Source organism: Gorilla gorilla, chromosome 13 (genome assembly GCF_029281585.2).
Source record: "Gorilla gorilla gorilla isolate KB3781 chromosome 13, NHGRI_mGorGor1-v2.1_pri, whole genome shotgun sequence".
Taxonomy (NCBI): domain Eukaryota; kingdom Metazoa; phylum Chordata; class Mammalia; order Primates; family Hominidae; genus Gorilla; species Gorilla gorilla.
Window position 1 is genome coordinate 117159452 of NC_073237.2, and position 22225 is coordinate 117181676.

Consider the following 22225-nt stretch of genomic DNA (forward strand, 5'->3'; position numbering starts at 1 on the left):
CGGAAGCGGCTGCACTTCCGGTCCCCGCCCGGAGGTGGGTGGTGGGAGGCTGGAGGCCGGGAGTAGGGGTGGGGAGAAGAGCGTCCCGCGAAGCTGAACGCGTGCCGCGCGGCCCTGACGGTGCTTAGGCTGGGCGCAACCTAGAACAGAGGTTCCTTTCGTACCGTACATCCAGGTTTGCACAGCGCGCTTATGTCCCTCCTCCAATCCGATCCTGCTCCAGCTCTGCAGTAGTTTTTCTTATTATCCTCATTTTACGGAGGAGAGGGAGCTGTGGCTTAGAGAAGTTAAGAGACGTGTCCAAATTCATACAACCCGTTGGGCACCTCTTTATCCCGAACGCTGTTCTAGGGGATAGGGTTAGTGAACAAAAAACGCAAAAGCCCCTGACCGCCTGAGCCTTACATCTATTAGGAGGAGGAAGACAGATAAACTAAGGCTCGTGCAAAGGAGAAAAATAAAGCAAGGTAAGGAGGTTGTTGAATGAAAAGAGACAGTCAAGTGATGTAGATTTGAATGAATCACAACGTTTACACTCTGGCTGTGGCCTGGTTACTTAACCTCTCAGACTTTGCTTCATCTGCATAGCAATTATAGTGAGGTCCCCATCCGAAGGCTCTGAGGATTGAAGGAAATGAAGCATGTAAACCTTTTAGCGTCAAGAACTAAAACTGAGCTAAAAAATCCCACGCACTCTTTCTCAACATTTTTTGTGTGCCATCTCTCTCGGTTCCCACAACAACCCCACAAGCTAGTAACTATTATTAGGCCCATTTTTAGAGATGGGGAAACTGAAATCAAAAGAGGTTTAGGCATCTTGCCTAAGGTCATAGTAAATGGCTGTCATAGGATTTCAACCCAAACCGACTTCAGAGCACAAGTTATCCTTTTTTTTTTTTTTTTTTTTTTTTTGAGGCAGCGTATCACTCTGTCGCCCAGGCTGGAGTACAGTGACACGATCTTGGCTCACTGCAGTCTCGACTTCTTCAGGCTCAAGCGATCCTCCCACCTCAGCCTCCTGAGCAGAAGGGACCACAGGCGCGTGTCACCATGCCCAGCTAGTTGTGTGTGTGTGTGTATTTTTGTAGAGTCAGGGTTTCGATATGTTACCCAGGCTGGTCTTGAACTCCTAGGCTCAAGTGATCCACCTGCCTGGGCCTCCCAAAAAGTGCTGGGATTACAGGGGTGAACCACAATGCCCAGCGCACAAGTTATCCTTGTTTCTCTGTAAGGGTTCCTAAGCCATACATGCATACACGCACATTCACATACATCTTATACCAACACTGTCCAATAAGCCTTTTGCCAGTGATGGAGTTGTTCTGTTGGTGCTGTCCAATAAGGCAGTCACTAATCTCTTGTGGCTACTGAACATTTGAAAAGTACCTGATGTAAATGAACTAAATTCTTAATTTTATTTAATTTTAATTTTAATAGCCACATGAGGCTAATGGCTACCATGCTTGACAGCACAGTCCAATAATATAAACAATAAGAGAGACACATATCCAGTAGACGGTAGAGCATGGCCAAGGTTCCAAGCATCCTGACTTCATCTAGGGTACTTGAAACATGGGAAATAAAAATTGATAATGTGGGGTGGAAGTCAACTACGGTGTCCTAAAAGTAAGCTCTCAAGAGAGCAAATCTGATTTGCTAAGCAACAGGATGTCACTCTAGACTTCTAAGTCAGAACGTGACTGATGACAGCATTATAAGACATTTAGGAAGACATAGATATACAGATTGGATACTCTCTAGGAAAGGGAAGGCAGTACCAAGGTAATCAAGAAAATCAAGCACCCATATCTCTTTGGAGCAAACATTCTCAACCCCAGTACAGTTTGATGAATCAAATTGAAAAGTCCAGATGGAGCTGCCCCAGAGATAATATTGTTTGGACCTCTCATAAGAAAGAAACCAAATTGTGCAAATTTAAGCCCAGAGGGGATCCAGGAGCAAAATTCATGACTATAAAAAAATTTTTAAATTGCAAAGTGGAAGTAATATTTAATTAAATACAAGACCTATTGAATTGTTAAATTCAGAATATGTAAAAATTCCCTTTCATTTGATATTTTTAGGTTAGATTTTTCCCACTTTGTAAAGATTTTCAAGATTGTGTGATGGTTGCTGAGAAAACATAGCCAACTTTAAATATAAGAAGTTATTCCTGGCCAAATAATTACAAAAGCTGTTGTAAATGGCAGATAGGAATATCAACATGTTGGATGTTGAAGGAAAGGACGAAATATAGCCTGGCATGAGAAAAGAATGCTCAGTATAATTGCTTGTGTGACAGGAACGTGAAAATATGCTGAATGTTGTTTCTTTTCTCGAAATAAACTTGCCGGTAGAAATGATGTTTGGGATAATTCCTACACATGCATACTCCAGGAAAGGAGAAAACATCAAATGTTTAGTTTCTTCAATTCCGGCTAAAGTGGACTGTATGTTGTCCTCCATTTTGAGCTAAACTTGCCTGGGGAGGTAGTTTAGATGACTTAAAATTGATTTAGTAAAGTGCTTGCATAGCCAATACTAGGGATTCTGAATCCTTCCCAATGAGCCATACACCAGACCTCACCATATGATGTTTCTTTGGGAGAAAATAATGCACCCACTAGGGATGAAAAATCTTCCTCTATGTCTAGTACAGTTTTTGCATGTGTATGTACCAGGGAGCAGGCATTACTCCAGCTGTTTGGTTTCTTGAGATCCACTCCAAAAAAAAGTATAGGGTATATCTACTTGTGCAATGATGCTATGGAGAAGTGATCTGGGTAACTGTTCTTTCAACTTCCACACACACTTTACCAGGAACTCAGGATAAAGACATGGGGTCAGTTTCATGAAGTACACAGGGTTGGAAGCATTTGAAGAGGTTTGCTTTGTCTGTTCTTTGTTCTGGATTCACTCTAAGTGTAACACGATCAGCACCCACTCTCCTATGCAGTCAGCAGGTATTCTAGGATAAAAGCTCAGGTTGATTGGCAAGAAACCTTATCCTCAAAGGTTGAGGCACAAAGTACTTTACTGCAATTGCTGTTAGACTAGAGTGATCCTGAGATGCGTTTGGGCATAATTGGCACCTGGACTCAATAATTTCTAAGACCCTGAAATTGCTCACAGGCAACATGCAAGTAAGTTTCTTACAATCTTTAAAGCATTTGATATCTAGTAAAATAGGCTTTGAGGAAGCTGAAATTTTTTTCTATGTGTAAATGAGAAAATGGAAAGGAGTTCAGATGATAATTACTGGGGTTTTTTTATTTTGTTGTGTTTTTTGACTGTTTAAAGGACATGGGGGCCAGGTGCGGTGGCTCACGCCTGTCATCTCAGCACTTTGGGAGGCCAAGGCAGGCAGATCACCTGAGGTCAGGAGTTCAAGACCAGCCTAGCCAATATGGTGAAACCCCATCTCTACTAAAAATATAAAAATTAGCTGGGAGTGGTGGTGCATGCCTGTAATCCCAGCTACTTGGGAGGCTGAGGCAGGAAAATCGCTTGAACCTGGGAGGCAGAGGTTGCAGTGAGCCAAGATCATGCCACTGCAGTCCAGCCTGGGCCACAGAGTGAGACTCTGTCTCAAAAATAAAGAGAAAGAGAGAGAGAGAGCAAGGAAGAAGGGAGGGAGGGAGGGAGGGGGAGACAGAGAGAAAGAGAGAAAGAAAGAGAAAGAAAGAAAAGAAAGAAAGAGAAAGAGATAATTAAAGATAGGAATTGTGATTCTCCAATGGTTAAGAGTGAGTTTTGGGGCTGGGCACGGTGGCTCTCACCTGTAATCCCAGCACTTTGGAAGGCCGAGGCAGGTGGATCACCTGAGATCAGGAGTTTGAAACCAGCCTGGCCAACATTGCAAAACCCCATCTCTACTAAAAATACCAAAATTAGCCAGGCGTGGTGGCAGACGCCTGAAATCCCAGCTACTCAGGAGGCTGAGGCATGAGAATCCCTTGAATCCAGGAGGCAGAGGTTGCAGTGAGCCAAGATCGCACCACTGCACTCCAGCCTGGGCGACAGAGCGAGACTTCGTCTCAAAAAAAAAAAAAAAAAAAGAGTGGGCTTTGGAATCTGACAGATTTGAGTTCAAATCATGCCCTATCCCAACCTCTTACCCACTGTGTGATCTTGGGCAAATTACTAAACCATTAAGCTACTCAGATGCTCAGCTTAATTACGAAAATAACGTATCTGAAAGGGATATTACCAGGGCTAAATGAGTTAAGACACATAAAAGTGCTTATCGCAATGCCTGGCACAAAAGCAAGTGCATAATAGGAGGTAACAATTATTATGGGAGGCTTTATTGATCGAAGATCCAATGAAAAGGGATTTAATTCATTTAATGTTCCCTGGCTCTGTTATACTACAATTCTGCACGTGCCCTTTCAGACAGAAAGTTTCCATCTGTGTTGATGAGGTAGAGTAAGCTTGGCCTAGGTCTATCTTACATCTCTGAAGAGGTGCTATGCAGATAGCAGTAATCTGTCCATATTGATGGAAATGTCAGATAGATTAGGAGCCATTGTCAAAACAAACTCTGATTCAGTATTAGATTAAATTGGAAAGTCATATTAGAAGAATATAAATATTTGATAGTAGCCAGGGTGTCATGGCTAACAAAAGCAGCCACTTCATGGAAAAATAGCCCCTGACTTTTGTAATTAGAGAAGACATGGATCCAGGTGCTCCCATTCAAGAAAGAACATCATGTATTTTCCTACAGGTTTTTATCACAGTGATACCACTTGTTAAGTTATATCCATGTGTCTGTGTCCAATTCTTCTTGGTAATCCCAATGTCCAAGACAATTGCCTTGTATATAGTAAGTAAGCTTTTATCCAAACAAGCAAAAAAACAACCAACTAACACTTTACTCAGTGTTCACTTTGTGCCAAATACTGGAATCAGCAGCACTGGAGAAGACAGAGACACGATGCCTGCTGTCCAGGAGACCATAATCTAGTGGAAGAAATAGATAATAACAATATATCACAATAAACACTTAAAATAGAGTGTACTGCTAAATGCTGTGAGAGGTCCGTATAGGGTTCAGTGAGGGCAAAAACAGGAATAGAGGTGAAGCCTGAATGAACACGTGTCCTTTCCTTTTTTAGGTGACTTTCTGCAGACTTCGGACTCACCAGTGGTGTTTCGTTCTATTTAATGTCATCCTATTTCATGCCTTGCTTTTTGGGGCTGACTTTGTGGAGGAATACTTTCTGCATTCTTTGCCTTATATAGATATGAAAGTTCTTGAAATTAAGAATAAGGCAAGAAAATTGAACATCGAACCCCTAAGAAGTAATCTCTCCAAATATTATGTCCTGAGCCAGTCGGAAATATGTAAAGGGAAGAACATTTTTTTGCTGTCTCTTATCTTCAGTAGCCCAGGAAATGGAACAAGACGGGACCTCATTAGGAAAACTTGGGGCAATGTGACCAGTGTCCAAGGGCATCCCATTCTCACACTGTTTGCTTTGGGAATGCCTGTTTCAGTAACTACCCAGAAAGAGATCAACAAAGAATCCCGTAAGAATAATGATATAATTGAAGGAATCTTCTTGGACAGTTCTGAGAACCAAACCCTGAAGATCATTGCAATGATACAGTGGGCTGCGGCTCTCTGCCCTAATGCCCTGTTCATTCTCAAGGTGGATGAAGAGATGTTTGTCAATCTGCCAAGCTTGGTAGACTATCTTCTCAGTCTGAAAGAACACCTAGAAGATATCTATGTAGGAAGAGTTCTTCATCAGGTTACACCCAATAGAGATCCTCAGAACAGAGACTTTGTCCCTCTTAGTGAGTACCCAGAAAAATACTACCCAGATTACTGCAGTGGTGAGGCCTTTATAATGTCCCAAGATGTGGCTCGAATGATGTATGTGGTTTTCAAAGAAGTACCCATGATGGTGCCAGCTGATGTGTTTGTAGGAATTTGTGCTAAGTTCATTGGCCTCATACCCATCCACAGCTCAAGGTTTTCTGGGAAAAGGCACATTAGATACAACAGATGTTGCTATAAGTTCATTTTTACATCCGCAGAAATTGCAGATCCTGAAATGCCCCTAGCATGGAAGGAAATTAATGATGGAAAAGAATGTACACTGTTTGAGACATACTATGGGCTCATTTCCTGCAAACTTCTGACGTACCTTGACAGCTTTAAACGTTTTCACATGGGGACCATAAAAAACAATCTCATGTATTTTGCTGATTAGGATTTATTTAATTTTCCTTATGAGTCTATTATTTTAAAGTTACCTTCTACCCTGTTATGGAAAGCATCCCTTCTTTCCCGTGTTTTATGTAGGTTCTCTGAATCTTTAATTTTACTTGCAAAGGTACAAAATGTTTTCTGTGCTCTGGTGTACTCAATTACTGAGATCTCATTTTAAAAAATTTAAGTTGGTGTAGCATGATTCTTTTCAAAATGAAATATTTCTTTCAGAAGAGAGAACATTATGTTTCATTGTTTGTTTAGTTTTCGTTTTTTGTTTTTTTTTTTCTTTTGAGACAGGGTCTGGCTCTGTCACCCAGGCTGGAGTGCAGTGGCGCAATCTCGACTCACTGCAACCTCCGCCGCCTGGGCTCAAGGGATCCTCCCACCTCAGCCTTTTGAGTAGCTGAGACTATAGGCATGCGCCACCATACCCAGCTAATTTTTTTTTTTTTTTTTTTTTTTTTGGAGACAGAGTCTTGCTCTGTCGCCCAGGCTGGAGTGCAATGGCACCATCTCTGTTCACTGCAACCTCCGCCTCCCAGGTTCAAGCAATTCTCCTGCCTCAGCCTCCCAAGTAGCTGGGATTACAGGTGCCTGCCACCATGCCTGGCTAATTTTTGGTATTGTTAGTAGAGGCGGGGTTTCACCGTGTTGGCCAGGCTGGTCTCGAACTCCTGGCCTCAAGTGATCCACCTGCCTGGGCCTCCCAAAGTGCTGGGATTACAGGTGTGAGCCACCACGCCTGGCCTAATTTTTGTATTTTTTATAGAGATGGGGGTTTCATCATGTTGCCCACGCTGGTCTTGAACTCCTGGGCTCAAGTGATCCTACCACCTCAGCCTCCCAAAGTGTTGGGATTATAGGTGTGAGGAACCGCACCTGCCAGTACACAATTCATTATAACTAAGTTTTTTTTTTATAAACTGACTAGTAAAAATTATGTATATTTATGTTGTACAACATGTTTTGATATATGTGTATGTTATAGAATGCCTAAATCAACCTATTTAACACATGCATCACCTGACATACTTTTTTTGTAGTGAGAACACTTAAAATCTACTCTACTAGCAATTATCAAATATTCATATATTGCTGTTAATTGTCATGATCATGATGTATGATAGAGCTCTTGAACTTATTCCTCATGTCTAACAAAAATGTTGGATCTCTTGGCCGTATCTGCCAAGTTTTCCCAACCCCCAGTCTCTGGTAACCTCCCTTTACTCTCTGTTTCTATGAATTTGAGTTTTTTTACACTCCACATATAAGTGAGCTCATGTGCTTATTTGTCCTTCAATGCCTGGTTTATTTCACGTAACATAATGCACTCCAGGTTCATCCATGTTGTTGGAAATGACAGGATTTCTTTCATTTATAAGGCTGAATAGCATTTTATTGTGGATATATACCACATTTTCTTTATTCATGCACTGGTGGACACTTAGATAGATGCCACTAATCTTGTGAATAATGCTGCATTGAATGTGGGGAGTGCAGATATCTCTTTAACTTACTGATTTGATATCTTTTGGATATATTTCCAGTAGTGGAATTGCTAGATTGTGTGGCAGTTCTATTTTTAATTTTGTGAGGAACCTCCATAATGGCTGTATTATTGGTTTACCATAATGGCTCATTGTGGTTTTACTTTGCATTTCCCTGATGATTAGTGGTATTGAGCTTTTTTTTTCATATACCTGTTGGCCATTTGTACTTCTTCTTTTGAGAAATGTCTATTTAGGGCCTTTGGTCATTTCTAAGTCAGGTTATTTGGGCAGGGCACAGTGGCTCATGGCTGTACTCCCAGCACTTTGGGAGGCCAAGGCAGGTGGATCACCTGAGATGGGAATTCAAGATCAGCCTGGCCAACAGGGTGAAACCCTGCCTCTACTAAACATACAAAAAATTAGCTGGACCTGGTAGTACGTGCCTGTAATCCCAGCTATGCGGGAGGCTGACACAGGAAAATCGCTTGAATCCAGGAGGTGGAGGTTGCAGTGAGCCGAGATCATGCCATTGCACTCTAGCCTGGGCAACAGTCTGAGACTCTATCTCAAAAAATAAAATAAATAAAGTGATTTGCTTTCATGCTATTGTGTTGTTTGAGTCCCTTATCTATTTGGATATTAACCCCAGAACAGATATATGGCTTGCAAATATTTTCTCCCATTCCATAGCTTATCTCTTCACTGATTGCTGCTTTTGATATGCACAAGCTTTATAGTTTGGTATTATCTCATTTGTCTATTTTAGCTTTTGTTGCCTATACTTAAGGGGTCATAGCCAAGAAAATCTTTGCCCAGACCAATGTCATGGAACTTCCCCCACCTATGTTTTCTTCTAGTAGTTGTACAGGTCTTACATTTAAGGTCTTACATTTAAGTCTTTAATCCGTTGTGAGTTGATTTTTGTATATAGTGTGAGATGAGGATATACTTTTATTATTCTGCAGGTAGATATCCATCCAGTTTTCCCAGCACCATTCATTGTAAAGACTATCTTTTTCCCATTCAGTGTTCTTGGCATCTTTATCAAAAATCAATTGACTATCAATGAATGAATTTATTTCTGGGCTCTCTACTGTGTTCCATTGGTCTATGTGTCTATTTTTATAGTGTACATGCCGTTTAGATTACTGTAGGTTTGTAACAGATGTTCAAATCCAGTAGTATGGTGCTTTCGGCTTTGTTACTTTTGCTCAAGATTGTTTTGGCTGTTCAAAGACTTTTGCATTTTCATATGAATATTAGGATTTTTTTTCTATTTCTGTGAAAAATATCATTGGAGTTTTACTAGGGTTTGAATTGAATCTGTATATGGCTTCGGGTAGCAGGGACATTTTAACATTAGTCCTTCCAGTCCATGAACGTGGCATATCTTTTCTGTAATTTGTGTCATCTTCAATTTCTTTCATCAACATTTTATAGTTTTTATTACACAGATTTTTTTACCTCCTTATTTAAATTTACTCCTAAGTGTTTTGGGTTTTTTTTCTTTTAATGCTATTATAAAAAGGATAGTTTTCTTCATTTCTTTTTCAGATAGTACATTGTTAGAATATGAAAATGCTACTGATTTTCATAAGTTGATTTTTTTCCCTGCAACTTTACTGAATTTGGTTGTCAGTTCTAACAGTTTTTGTTTGTTTGTTTTTTGTTTTTGTTTTTGTTTTTTTTTGAGATGGAATCTCGCTCTGTTGCCCAGGCTAAAGTGCAGTGGCACGATCTTGGCTCACTGCAACCTCCGCCTCCCAGGTTCAAGCAATTCCCCCGTCTCAGCCTCCTGAGTAGCTGGGACTACGGACGCCCGCCACCACGCCCAGCTAATTTTTGTATTTTTAGTAGAGACGGGGTTTTACCATATTGATCAGGCTAGTCTCAAACTCCTGACCTCAGGTGATCTGCCCACCTCAGCCTCCCAAAATGCTGGGATTACAGGCGTGAGCCACTATGCCCAGTGCAGTTCTAACAGTTTTTGATGGAGTCTTTAGGGTTTTCTCTTATAAGGTCATATTGTCAGTAAACAGTGACAGTTTCACTTCTTCCTTTCCTATTTGGAAATATATATATTTTTAATTTTTATATTATATATATATATATATTCGAGACAAGATCTCGCTCTGTTGCCCAGGCTGGAGTGCAATGGCATGAACACAGCTCACCGCATCCTTGACCTCCCAAGTTCAATAGATCCTCTTGCCTTAGCCCCCCGAGTAGCTGAGAATACAGGTGTGCACCACCTCGCCCAGATAATTTTTGTATTTTTTACAGAGATGGGATCTTGCCATGTTGCCCAGGCTGGTCTTGAACTCCTGGCCTCAAGTGATCCTCCTGCCTCAGCCTCCCAAAGTGTTGGGATTACAGGTGTGAGCTGCCACACCTGGCCTATTTGGCTAATTTTATTTCTTTTTCTTTTCTTTTCTTTTTTTTTTTTTCTTTTTGAGATGGAGTCTCACTCTGTCACCCAGGCTGGAGTGCAATGGCGTGATCTCAGCTCATCGCGACCTCCACCTCCTGGGTTCAAGGGATTCTCCTGCCTCAGCCTCCCGAGTAGTTGGGATTACAGGCACCCATCACCACTCCCGGCTGATTTTTGTATTTTTAGTAGAGAAGAGGTTTCACCATGTTGGCCAGGCTGGTCTCGAACTCCTGACCTCAGGTGATCCATCTGCCTCGGCCTCCCAAAGTGCTGGGATTACAGGCATTAGCCACTGCACCCAGCCAATTTTATTTCTTTTTCTTGTCTATTTGCTCTGGCTAGGACTTCCAATACTATACTGAACAGAAGTGAGAGTGGGCATCCTTGTCTTGTTTCTGATTTTAGAGGAGAAGCTTTTAACTTTATTTTTCTGTTGAGAATGATGTTAGCTATGTGTTTGTCATGTGTGACCTTTATTGTGTTGAGGTACATTCTTTTAATACTTTATTTTTGAAAGTTTTTATCAGGAAAAAATGTTGAATTTTACCATATGCCTTTTTTGCATCTATTGAGATGCTCATATAATTTTGTCCCCTTCATTCTGTTAACGTAGTGTATCATCTTTATAGATTTGTGTATGTTGAGCTATCCTTGCATCCCTGGGATAAATCCCACTGGATTATGATGAATAATCCCTTTCATGTGCTGTTGAATTTAGTTTGCTAGTATTTTATTGAGGATTTTTGTACCTATGTTTATCAGGGATATTGGCTGGGATCTTGTTTATTTGTGGCTTGTAATTTTCTTTTCATGTAGTCTTTTTGTCTGGCTTTGCTATCAGGGTAATGCTGACCTCACAAAATGAGTTTGAAAGTATTCCATCTTCTATTTTGAGAGGAGAGTTTGAGAAGGATTGGTATTAATTCTTCTTTAAGTGTTTGGTAGATGGCTTCAGCAGTTGGTGGGAGATTTTTTATTGCTGATTCAATCTCTTTACTCTGTGCTGGTCGGTTCAGATCTTCCATTTCCTCATGATTTAGGATTGATAAGTTGTATGTGTCCAGGAGTGTATCCATTTCTTCTAAGTTATCCATGTTGTTGTTGCATAATTGTTCATAGTTGTCTCTAAAAATTCTTTTTTTTTTTTTTTTTTTTTTTTTGAGACGGAGTCTTGCTCTTTCGCCCAGGCTGGAGTGCTGGAGTGCAGTGGCGTTATCTTGGCTCACCGCAACCTCCACCTCCCAGGTTCAAGTGATTTTCCTGCCTCAGCCTCTCTAGTGTTGCGGGAATCAGGAGGACCAGAGAGACCTTGGGGTATACACAGGAGGATCTTTATTGAGTGCACTCAGACCCAGCAGACTTAACATCCAAAAACTAGGCCTGGAAAAAAGACAGCACTTGACTTTTATACACACTTCAAAAAGTGGGTGGGCTAGCTTGAAGCAGGCTTATAGTGGCATGAAAGCAAGGATACAGAGGCAGAACAAAGACAGTTAATCAAATTGTGACAGGTTCATAACTCAGGATTACACATGACTGTTGTTATGCAGCCCAGATGTCTGTTATCTAGGTTTGCTCTAGTGCCTAGCACGGGCTTATCCATAACTTTCACTATGGTGCCCAGGTGGCTGTATCTCAGGCCTGCTCAGATGGTTTATGGCCTTCACTCCACTGCTTAGATAAAACAGAATACTTGAAGTTACTAGTTACAGAGAACAGGAATCTATAAACTCATACCATAAGAGAAAGGAAAATTTGTTTTTCTCCTCCTGATGTTGAGGGAGTGCTGGAAGAGTTCTTCGGGGCACATTAGATAGTATTAGCAAGACTTTTCCTGGGTCTGGGCTGTGCCTGTCGCTGCCTGTGGGACAAGTCAGCCTAATACAGGAAAGCTTATTTCTCTCTCTTTTTTTAAACATTTTATTTTTCTTTATTTCTTTAATTTCCCACCTCACTAGTAGCTGGGATTACAGGTGCATGCCATCATGCCTGGCTAATTTTTTGTATTTTTAATAGAGATGGGGTTTCACCATGTTGGCCAGGCTGGTTTTGAACTGCTGACCTCAAGTGATCACCTGCCTCAGCCTCCCAAAGTGCTGGGATTATAGGCGTGAGCCACCATGCGCAACCAATTCTTTATGTTTTTGTGTTATCAGTTGTAATATCTCCTCTTTCATTTCTGATTTTGCTTGAGTCTTATCTCTATTTTTTTCTTATTTAGTCTACCTAAGGGTTTGTCAACTTTATCTTTTGAAAAAAACAACTCTTAGTTTCATTAGTCTTTTGTGTCATTTTTCTGGTGTCTATTTTTTTTATTTCTGCCCTGATCTTTGTTATTTCCTTCCTTCTGCTACCTTAGTTTCTTCTTCTTCTTCTTCTTCTTTTTTTTTTTTTTTGTTGTTATTGTTTGTTTGTTTTTTAGACAGAGTTTCCCTCTTGTTGTCCAGGCTGGAGTGCAATGGCGCAATCTCGGCTCACTGCAACCTCTGCCTCCCAGGTTCAAGCAATTCTCCTGCCTCAGCCTCCCAAGTAGCTGAGATTACAGGCATGCGTCACCACACCCAGCTAATTTTTATATTTTTAGTAGAGATGGGGTTTCGCCATGTTGATCAGGCTGGATAGTCTTGAACTCCTGATCTTGGGTGATCCACCCACCTCGGCCTCCCAAAGTACTGGTATTACAGGCGTGAGCCACTGTGCCTGGCCAGTTTGTTCTTTAATTTTTTATTTTATTTTATTTTTTTTGAGGCAGAGTCTCGCTCTGTCGCCCAGGCCGGAGTGTAATGGCACAATCTCGGCTCACTGCAAGCTCCGCCTCCCAGGTACACGCCATTCTCCTGCCTCAGCCTCCCGAGCAGCTGGGACTACAGGCACCCGCCACCATGCCCAGCTAATTTTTTGTGTATTTTTAGTAGAGACAGGGTTTCACTGTGTTAGCCAGGATGGTCTCGATCTCCTGACCTCGTGATCCGCCTGCCTCGGCCTCCCAAAGTGCTGGGATTACAGGCTTGAGCCACCACACCCGGCCATTCTTCTTTCGTAGTTTCCTTGAGATGTAATGTTAGGTTGTTAATTTGTGATATTTCTTTCCTTTTGATGTAGGCATTTAGTACCATGAACTTCCCTTTTAGAACTGCTTTTGATGTATCTTACAAGTCTTCATTTGTCACAAGATATTTTTAAATTTCCCTTTTAATTTATTTGACCCAACATTCTTTCAGGAGCATATTATTTTATTTCCAAATATTTATTCATTTTCCTTGATTTCTTGTGTTACTGATGTCTAGTTTTGTACCAATATGGTCACAAAAGATACTTAATATGATTTCAATCTTCTTAAATTTTTAAAGACTTTTCTATGGGCTAACATGATGTATCCTGGATAATGTGATGTGTGTGCTTGAGAAGAATGTGTATTCTATTGCTTTTGGATATAATGTTTTGTATATTTCTGTTAGATCCATTTTGTCTAAAGTGTAGCTCAAGTCCAGGGTTTTCTTATTGATTTTCTGTTTGAATGATCTGTCTATTGTTAAAAATGAAGTACTGAATCCCTACTACTATTGTGTTATAGTCTCTCTATTATAGGCTTTGCCCTGTAATTACCCTGAGGCTTACATAAAACACCTTATTACAGGCTATTTTAAGTTGACAACAACTTAATTTTCATTTTAATGTCATACTCAAAACTGTATGCTTTTATTCCCCCTCCTCTCATGTTTTATGCTTTTGATGCCACACTTCATACCTTTTTATAATTTGTATCCTTTAACCAGTTATTTATTGTAGCTTTAGTTGTTTTTAATAGTTGTGCATTTAATCTTTATACTATATACTTTAATCTTTATACTTTATACCAGAGATATAATTCATTGCCCACTGCCATTGCAGAAATAGAGAATTTGGATTTGACAATGTGCTTACTTTTTCCAGTGACTTTTATATTTTCATATGTTCTTATGTTACTGCTTAGCATCCTCTTCCTTCAGCTTGAAGAACTCTGTTTAGCATTTTATGTAAGGCAGGCCTAGTGGTGATAGACTCTCTCAATTTTTGTTTAAGTCTTTATCACCCTTTCATTTTTGAAAGACAGGATTATTTGATATAGTATTCTTGGTCAGCAGGTTTTTTTTTTTTTTTTCCTTTTAGGATTTTGAATATACCATTCCATTCCTTTCTGGACTGCAAGGTTCCTGAAGATAAATCTGCTGATAGTCTTATATATGTTCCATTGTATGTGACAATTTGCTTTTTCCTTGCTGCTTTCAGCACTTTCACTTTGTCTTTAACTTTTGACAATTTGATTATGATGTGTCTTGATGTGAGTCTCTTTGGATTTATCGTTTGCTGTACTTTGGGCTTCTTGGATCTGGCTTTTAATTTCCTTTCCTAGACTTGGAAAGTTTTCTGTCATTGTTTCTTTGAATATATTCTCTATGCTTTTCTTTTTCTCCCTCTCCTTCTTCTGGCACACTAACAATGCATAAGTTTTTCAATTGATGTTGTTCCATAAGTCTCTTAAATTATCTACACTCTTCTTCTTTTTAAATTTTTGCTCCCAGATTGAATGATTTCCAGTGACCTGTCTTCAAGTTCATTGGTCCTTTCTTCTGCTTGATCTGGTCTGCTGTTGAACCCCTCTATTGAATTTTTCAGTTTAGTTATAGTATTCTTCAGATTTGTAATTTCTGTTTGGTACTTTTTTATACTTTCTTTTTGTTGAAATTCCCAGTTTGTTCTTATATTGATCTCTTGACTTTGGAGAGCATCTTTATTACTATTACTATTATTATTATCATTATTATTATTATTATTATTGAGACAAAGTCCACTCTGTTGCCCAGGCTGAAGTGCAGTGGTATGATCTTGGCTCACTACAGCCTCCACCTCCTGGTTTCAAGTGATTCTTGTGCCTCAGCCTCCAGAGTAGCTGGGACTACAGTCATGTGCCACCACACCTGGCTATTTTTTTTTTCTATTTTTAGTAGAGATGGGGTTCCACCATGTTGGACAGGCTGGTCTCAAACTCCTGGCCTCAAGTCATCCACTCATCTCAGCTTCTCACAGCACTAGGGTTACAGGCATGAGCCACTACTAGCAGCCTATCACCATTATTTTGAATTGCTGTCAGGTCAAGCAATATCTCCCATTCGTTTGGGTTAGTTTCTGTAGAATTATCTTGCTCTTTTATTTGTAATGTATTTTCCTGTTTCTTCATTTCCCTTGACTCTCTGTGTTGGTTTCTGTGCATTAAATAAGACAAATAACTCATCCAGTATTGTGAGGCTGGCCTTATATAGGAGAAGAATCTCACCTATCTGTCCAGCCACCCACCTTGGCCTCCCAAAGTGCTGGGATTACAGGTGTGAGCCACCATGTCCTGCCTACAGTATAAGTTCTGTCATGTTTTTTGAAAGAAACTGGAACAAAAGATTTTATCATATTTTTTATATTCATAGGATTTTTCTCAAGTGTGAATCTGTTTATGTTTTTGAAGGTACCTGATATATCTGAATGCTTTCCTTATTCCTTACAAGGAACAGGTTTTCTATGCAGTTTGAGTTATTTCATGTATTTGACAGTAACTGGAAAGGCCACATTTTTTTTATGCTCATAGGATCCTTCTCCATTTTGAATCTATTCATGTGTTGGAAAGGAACTGGGATAATTAAATGCTTTCCTACATTCCTTTCCTTCATTGGATGTCTTTGTTTTTTTGTTTTTTGTTTTTGTTTTTTTTTTTGAGACAGAGTTTCACTCTGTCACCCAGGATAGAGTGCAGTGGCTCATTGCAGCCTTGAGCTCTTGGGCTCAAGCAGTCCTCCTGCCTCTGTCTTTCGGTTAGCTAGGACAACAGGTGTGTACCACCATCCCTGGCTGATTTTTCATTATTTTTGGAACAGATGAGGTCTCACTACGTTGCCCAGGCTGGTCTCGAACTCCTGGACTTAAGCGATCCTCCTGCCTCGGCCTCCCTGAGTGCTGGAATTAGAGGCATGAGCCTCTGCACCTGGCCTCTATTGCATTTTTCATTGCATTCATTGTATTTTTTTCAATTCCAGAATCTTTTTAATCCAACTGAATATATTACAAGTGCATTGAGACTATACAGAGTCATGGTTAAGAACACAGACTGTGTAGTCGGACTGCTTAGATTCAAAGCCCAGCTCAGCCCAGCTGTGTAACCTTGGGCAATTTTCTTAACCTCTCTGTGCAGTCATTGCCTCGACTGTGAAATGGGGTAAAAATAATATGTGGCTCATAGGGTTCTTAAGGGAGTTCAATGAGTTAAAATATGTTCAGCAGTTAGAACTCATAGTAAGTACCATATATATTTATGCTATTATTTTCATGTTGCTACTTATCTGCCATACACAAAAGGTAATTTTTCCCCCTTTTTAACTGACATGTAATAATTATACATATTTATGGGATAAAGAATGATATTTTGACGCATGTATACAATGCATAATCAGCAAATGAGACTAGTTTCCGTATCTATCACCTGAAAAATTTGTCATTTCCTTGTGTTGGGAATGTTCAAAATTCTCTCTTCTAGATTTTGAACATACACAGTAAATTATTGTCAGTAATATTCACCCTACAGTGCTATATAGAACACTAACTTATTCCTCCTATCTCGTTGTAATTTTGTATCTGTTAACCAACCTCTCTATGTCCTTGCTTCCCAGCCTTTAATAACCATAATTCTTTTTCAATTTAATCTTTTTTTTTTTTTTTTGAGACCGAGTCTCGCTCTGTCGCCCAGGCTGGAGTGCAATGGCATGATCTCGGCTCACTGCAACCTCCACCTCCCAGGTTCAAGCAATTCTTCTGTCTCAGCCTCCTGAGTAGGTGGGATTACAGGCACCTGCCATCATGCCCGGCTAATTTTTGTATTTTTGTAGAGATGGGGTTTCACCATGTTGCCCAGGCTGGTCTTGAACTCCTGACCTCAGGTGATCCATCCGCCTCAGCCTCCCAAAGTGCTGGGATTACAGGCATGAGCCACTGCGCCTGGCTCATAATTCTTCTATTTCTATAAGCTCAATTTTGTGCTCCTTCCCACAATTGAATGAGAACATGTGGTATTTATCTTTCTGTGCCTGAGTTATTTCACTTAACATAATGTCCTCCAGGCTAATCCATGTTGCTGAAAATGACAAGGATTTTTATCCTTTTTTATGGCTGAATAATATTTCACTGTGTATATATATATCACATTTTCCTTTTCCATTCATCTGTTAGTGGACATTTAGGTTGATTCCATATCTTAGCTATTGTGAATAGTGCTGCAATATACATGAGGGTGCAGGTATCCTTTTGATGTACTGATTTGATGTACATCAGTACATCAAATACCCAACAGCTGTAAATACCCAACAGCAGGATTGCTGGATCATATGGTAGTTCTATTTTTAGTTTTTTTCAGAACCTTTCAAACTGTTTTCCATAATGGCTGTACTAATTTACTTCCTACGATAGTGCATTCCCTTTTTTTCTGCATCCTTGCTAGCATTTATTATTTTTTGTTCTTTTGATAATAGCCATTATAACTGGGGTGAGATGATATTTCATTATGGTTTTACTTTGCATTTCCTGGACGCTTATTGCAGTTCCTGAATTTCTGGATTTTTAAAAAATAATTTCAGTCTCTGTTAAATTTCTTATTTTGATCACTTCCCCCCAATTTCATGAATTGTTTCTCTATATCTTCTTGCAGTTTGCTCAGCTCTCTTAAAAGAAATATTTTGAATTATTTGTCAGGTAATTTGTTACCTTTCTTTCTTTGGGGTCAGCTACTGGGAGATGATTGTGTTCTTTGGTTGATGTTATGTCTCCTTGTTTTGTCATATTTCTTGTTGCCTTTATGGTAATGTCTGCACATGAGATGGAACAGTCACCTCCTCCAGAATTTATAGGCTAGTTTCACTATGTAAAGATCTTCTCGTGTGTAGAGGTGGCAAGGGCACTTGCTGAGTGGGGTGCAGTGAGTGATGCCAATTCTCAGCTATGCCAATGTTACCAGCAGTCCTTTCTATATTCTCTGTATTTTTTGCTTCATTGTGTTGCTGAAGATTTTTTTTTTTTTGAGACGGGGTCTCTGTCACCCAGGCTGGAGTGTAGTGCATGATCATGGCTCACTGTAGCCTCAACCTCCAGGGCTCCAGCAATCCTCCTGCCTCAGCCTCCTAAGTAGCTGGGACCACAGGTGTGTGCCACCATGCCAGGCTAATTAAATTTTTTTTTTTTTTACTACAGGGTCTTGCTATGTTGCCCAGGTTAGTTTGCTGCAGATTCTTTAATGAACCCTTCAGATCTTTTGGGCTAGTTTGGTTTGTAAATAGCTGTCTATATTTGTTTGTTTTTGTGTTTTGTTTTTTGTGGAAGGCTGAAGGTTGGTAACTCCTATCCTGCCATCTTGGTGACCTCCCCTTTCAGGCTCTTTCAAGATGTTCTCTTCATGTTCTCTCTCTTTTTTTTTTTCCTTAGGGCTAGAGAATATGTTTATACGCTTCCACATTAGGTTCAGATGCCCATGCCACACATGGCTTATGGGGTGTCTCTGATGTTTCAACTCATTTTCAAGTATTTGATTGTAGCACCTTTTCACAAGCCTGTAGAGCACAAACAGGCTTTCCCTATATGTCATCATATTTCAGTAGTGCTTTATTAAAGGACAGATGAATATGCAGCTTTATTGGGAAATGTTTACAAATATCAGAAAGGACTAATCAAGCATCCTATATAAAACTTTCCAAACCTCTGGGGATGCCTGTGAAGGAGGACAAAGTATACTATACCCAGAAATCTTAGTACATTCAAGTATCTGATACTTGCTTGGGGATAATCTAATCATTCTACACACATACACCAAGACTGGTCATTCTGTCAGGGCATGTTCTCAGGAGGGGCTGAGCAACTTGTGGGCAGCAGGCTGTCACTAGTGTACATTCCAACTGAACCCTCAGCTCCAGAAATGGTGCTACATGGGGCTTGGACTTCCTGACATCTGGGTGTCCATGAACATATGGTCACTCTTCCTCCTCTTGCGTCCACCTGGAAGCCATCTACATCCCCAGCTCCAATCTGCCTTTCATGGCTGTGCTTCTTCATGAATTTTGTGATACACATGCTGCCTGGGGGCTTCCTTTTCAGAAGATGGGTGTCTCCTAGTTGGGCCATGGCAGGAACACCGCCACTGTCCTCACTGGGGGCCATCTTTTCTGTTCTCTGAAGCTCAGGGAGGTTGAAGACTAACAGAACTTGAATGAGAGACACCCTGATAATATTAGCTCCCATTTGCTTTTCCCACCCCCCTCCACCAAGAATCAGCCAGATATTTCTCTCTTCTCTGTCCCTGCCTCCCAATTCCTCACATCTGTTACCCTTAGATGCCCTTGGTACCTGGTGTGATATAGGTGGGCAGTGGTATCCTAGCCCTGAGCACTTGTGGCACCTACACTACACTGGGGTGACCAGGCAGCAGGATCCCACCCTTCGACCGGAGAAAAAGGCTCCCATCATCCTCTGACTCTGCCAGCCACGACAGAGCCCTAAAATCCACAGGTGCATCCCAAAGGTCCAAACCACCTTCTGTGCCTAACTTATTGCCCTGGTAAAGTAGATTCAAGTATTCAATACCTGTTTGAGGATAACCTAATCATCCTACGTACATACACCTGAGTTGGTCAGTCTGCCAGGGATACTCCCTGTAGACCTTCTCCCATCAGACTTATATGACAGGGACTGACCGAGGGAAGAAAGGGCCCTTATACACAGAATACATTGTGGAAAAAAAGTGTGTGTGTGTGTGTGTGTGTGTGTGTGTGTGTGTGTGTGTGTGTGTATTCTTACATATCTATAACCAAGAAAAATGTAACCAAGTCTTATTTTGCTTTATAATTAGTGGACTTTTAAAAATCATTCTGTGGCACTGTTATGACTCAGTGATGGCAGCGGTGACTCAGTGATGGTGGTGAATGCTCAGAATTAAAAGGAAAACCTTAAATAGGGGAATTTTTGTAATAAAATGTTATTCTTGGCCGGGCGCGGTAGCTCATGCCCGTAATCCCAGCACTTTGGGAGGCTGAGGCAGGCATATCACCTGAGGTTGGGCATTCGAGACCAGCCTGGCCAACGTGGTGAAACCCTGTCTCTACTAAAAATACAAAAATTAGCCTGGCGCAAGTCTGTAATCCCAGCTAGTCACGAGGCTGAGATGCGAAAATCGCTTGAACCCCAGAGGCAGAAGTTGCAGTGAGCCAAGATCCTACCACTGTACTCCAGCCTGGGTGACAGAGCAAGACTCTGTCTCAAAAAAAAAAAAAAAAAGTTTCTTGTCTGCAAGCAGGAAACATTTTAGTAATCTGGGTGGTAGAACTGCAAGTAATTTGAATCTATTAGCCCTCTAGTTTATATTAGCTTAAAACTTCACTAGTGTAAAGAGTTGGATGTCTAACTTTTGTCAAGTTCTACTTAGGCAGTATTTCACAGATGGGTGCAACAAATTCACATTTCATGTCATGAAATATACCCTATATTCATTTCCTAGGGATACTATAATAAAGTATCAGAAACTGGGTGACTTAAAACAGCAGGAACTTATTCTCTCATGTTTTTGAGGCTAGAAGGCTGAAATCAAGGTGTCAGCGCCCTGTTCTCTCTGAAGCCTGTTGGGAGAATCCTTCCTTGTTTCTTGTAGCTTCTGCTGGTTGCCAGCAATCCTTGACGTTCTGTGGCTTGCAAACGTGTCATTTCAACCTCTGCCTTCACCTTTACCTGGACTGCTGTGTGTCAGTAATTTCACATCATCTTCCCTCTGGGTGTCTCTGTGTCCAAATTTCCTTGTAAGGACACTACTCATTGGATTAGGGCCCACCCTAATGTCATCTTGATTACATCAGCAAAGACGCCCTACCTCCTCTCCATTTATTTATTTATTTATTTAGAGACAGAGTCTCACTCTGTCGCTCAGGCTGGAGTGCAGTGGTGTGATTTTGGATCACTGCAACCTCTGCCTCCCAGGTTCAAGCAATTCTCCTGCCTCAGCCTCCTAAGTAGCTGGGACTACAGGCATGTGCCACCATGCCCAGCTAATTTTGCTATGTTTAGTAGAGATGGGGTTTCACCATGCTGGCCAGGCTGGTCTTGAACTCCAGACCTCAGGTGATATACCTGCCTCCACCTCCCAAAGTGCTGGGATTACAGGCGTGACCACTGCACCTGGCTTCCTCTCCATTGAGGAATATGATCATGTTCACAGGTACTGGGGGTACCTGAACTTGAACACATATTTTTGGGGAACATTATTCAACCCACAACACACACTTTCTGATTTCTCTTGTGTAATGATTAGATCAGTAGTTCCCATCTTGGGGCTCTTGAGATTTTTAGGTGTTCCCAAAGTTATATACCTTGAAAGTCCCTGCCATGACACTTATTAGACCAGATTTTTTGATATGTTGTTAAGTCATCCTGACCCTGTTTATGTACAAACTCAATCTTTGTGTGGTTGATGGTCTACATGAGATATGTCAAGTGTTTGTCAATGGATTTGGTCCATAGTAAATGTTCACTAAGAGGAAGAGGCAGTATTTAGGAACATATATTCTATGTTAAACAGCCTAGGTTGAAATGTTGACTTCTCTTATTTGCTATGTGATCTCGTGCAAGTTCCTGAATTTTGCTGTGCCTTGGTTTTGTTATATAACTCCTGGAAGGGTGACGATGGCCACATGAGTTCATACATGAAAACCTCTTAGAAAATGCTTGGGACACATTAAAAACTCAGTAACTGTTAGCTACTATTACCTTCAAAATATAACCAAGTGACAAAAGGGAAGTACAACTAATACTCAGAAAATCAGATTAATATTCTGGCTTTGCGACCTGTACAAAGTACTTAATTTCCCAGTTTAGTGCCTTTGTCTGTGAAATGATACTTAACTTTTATGGCTATTATGATGATAAAGTAAGAAAATGCACGCCAAGTGCCTAACATAAAATCAATGCTAAGAAATGGTAGCTATTATTAGTAATAATGATAAAGAATTTTGCAAAAATTTCCCTTTAAAT

General features: G+C 40.6%; 1 protein-coding gene across 1 annotated transcript; it reads left to right on the plus strand.

Annotated features, from left to right (window-relative positions):
* Nucleotides 1-11: 11 nt before the first annotated feature.
* B3GALT9 (beta-1,3-galactosyltransferase 9) lies at nucleotides 12-8322 on the plus strand. Its single transcript, XM_019033205.4, has 2 exons — nucleotides 12-467; nucleotides 5121-8322. Exon 2 carries the CDS (start codon nucleotides 5250-5252, stop codon nucleotides 6222-6224), a length of 975 nt encoding a protein of 324 aa, XP_018888750.2. The 5' UTR covers nucleotides 12-467; nucleotides 5121-5249; the 3' UTR covers nucleotides 6225-8322.
* The last annotated feature ends 13903 nt before the right edge of the window (nucleotides 8323-22225 follow it).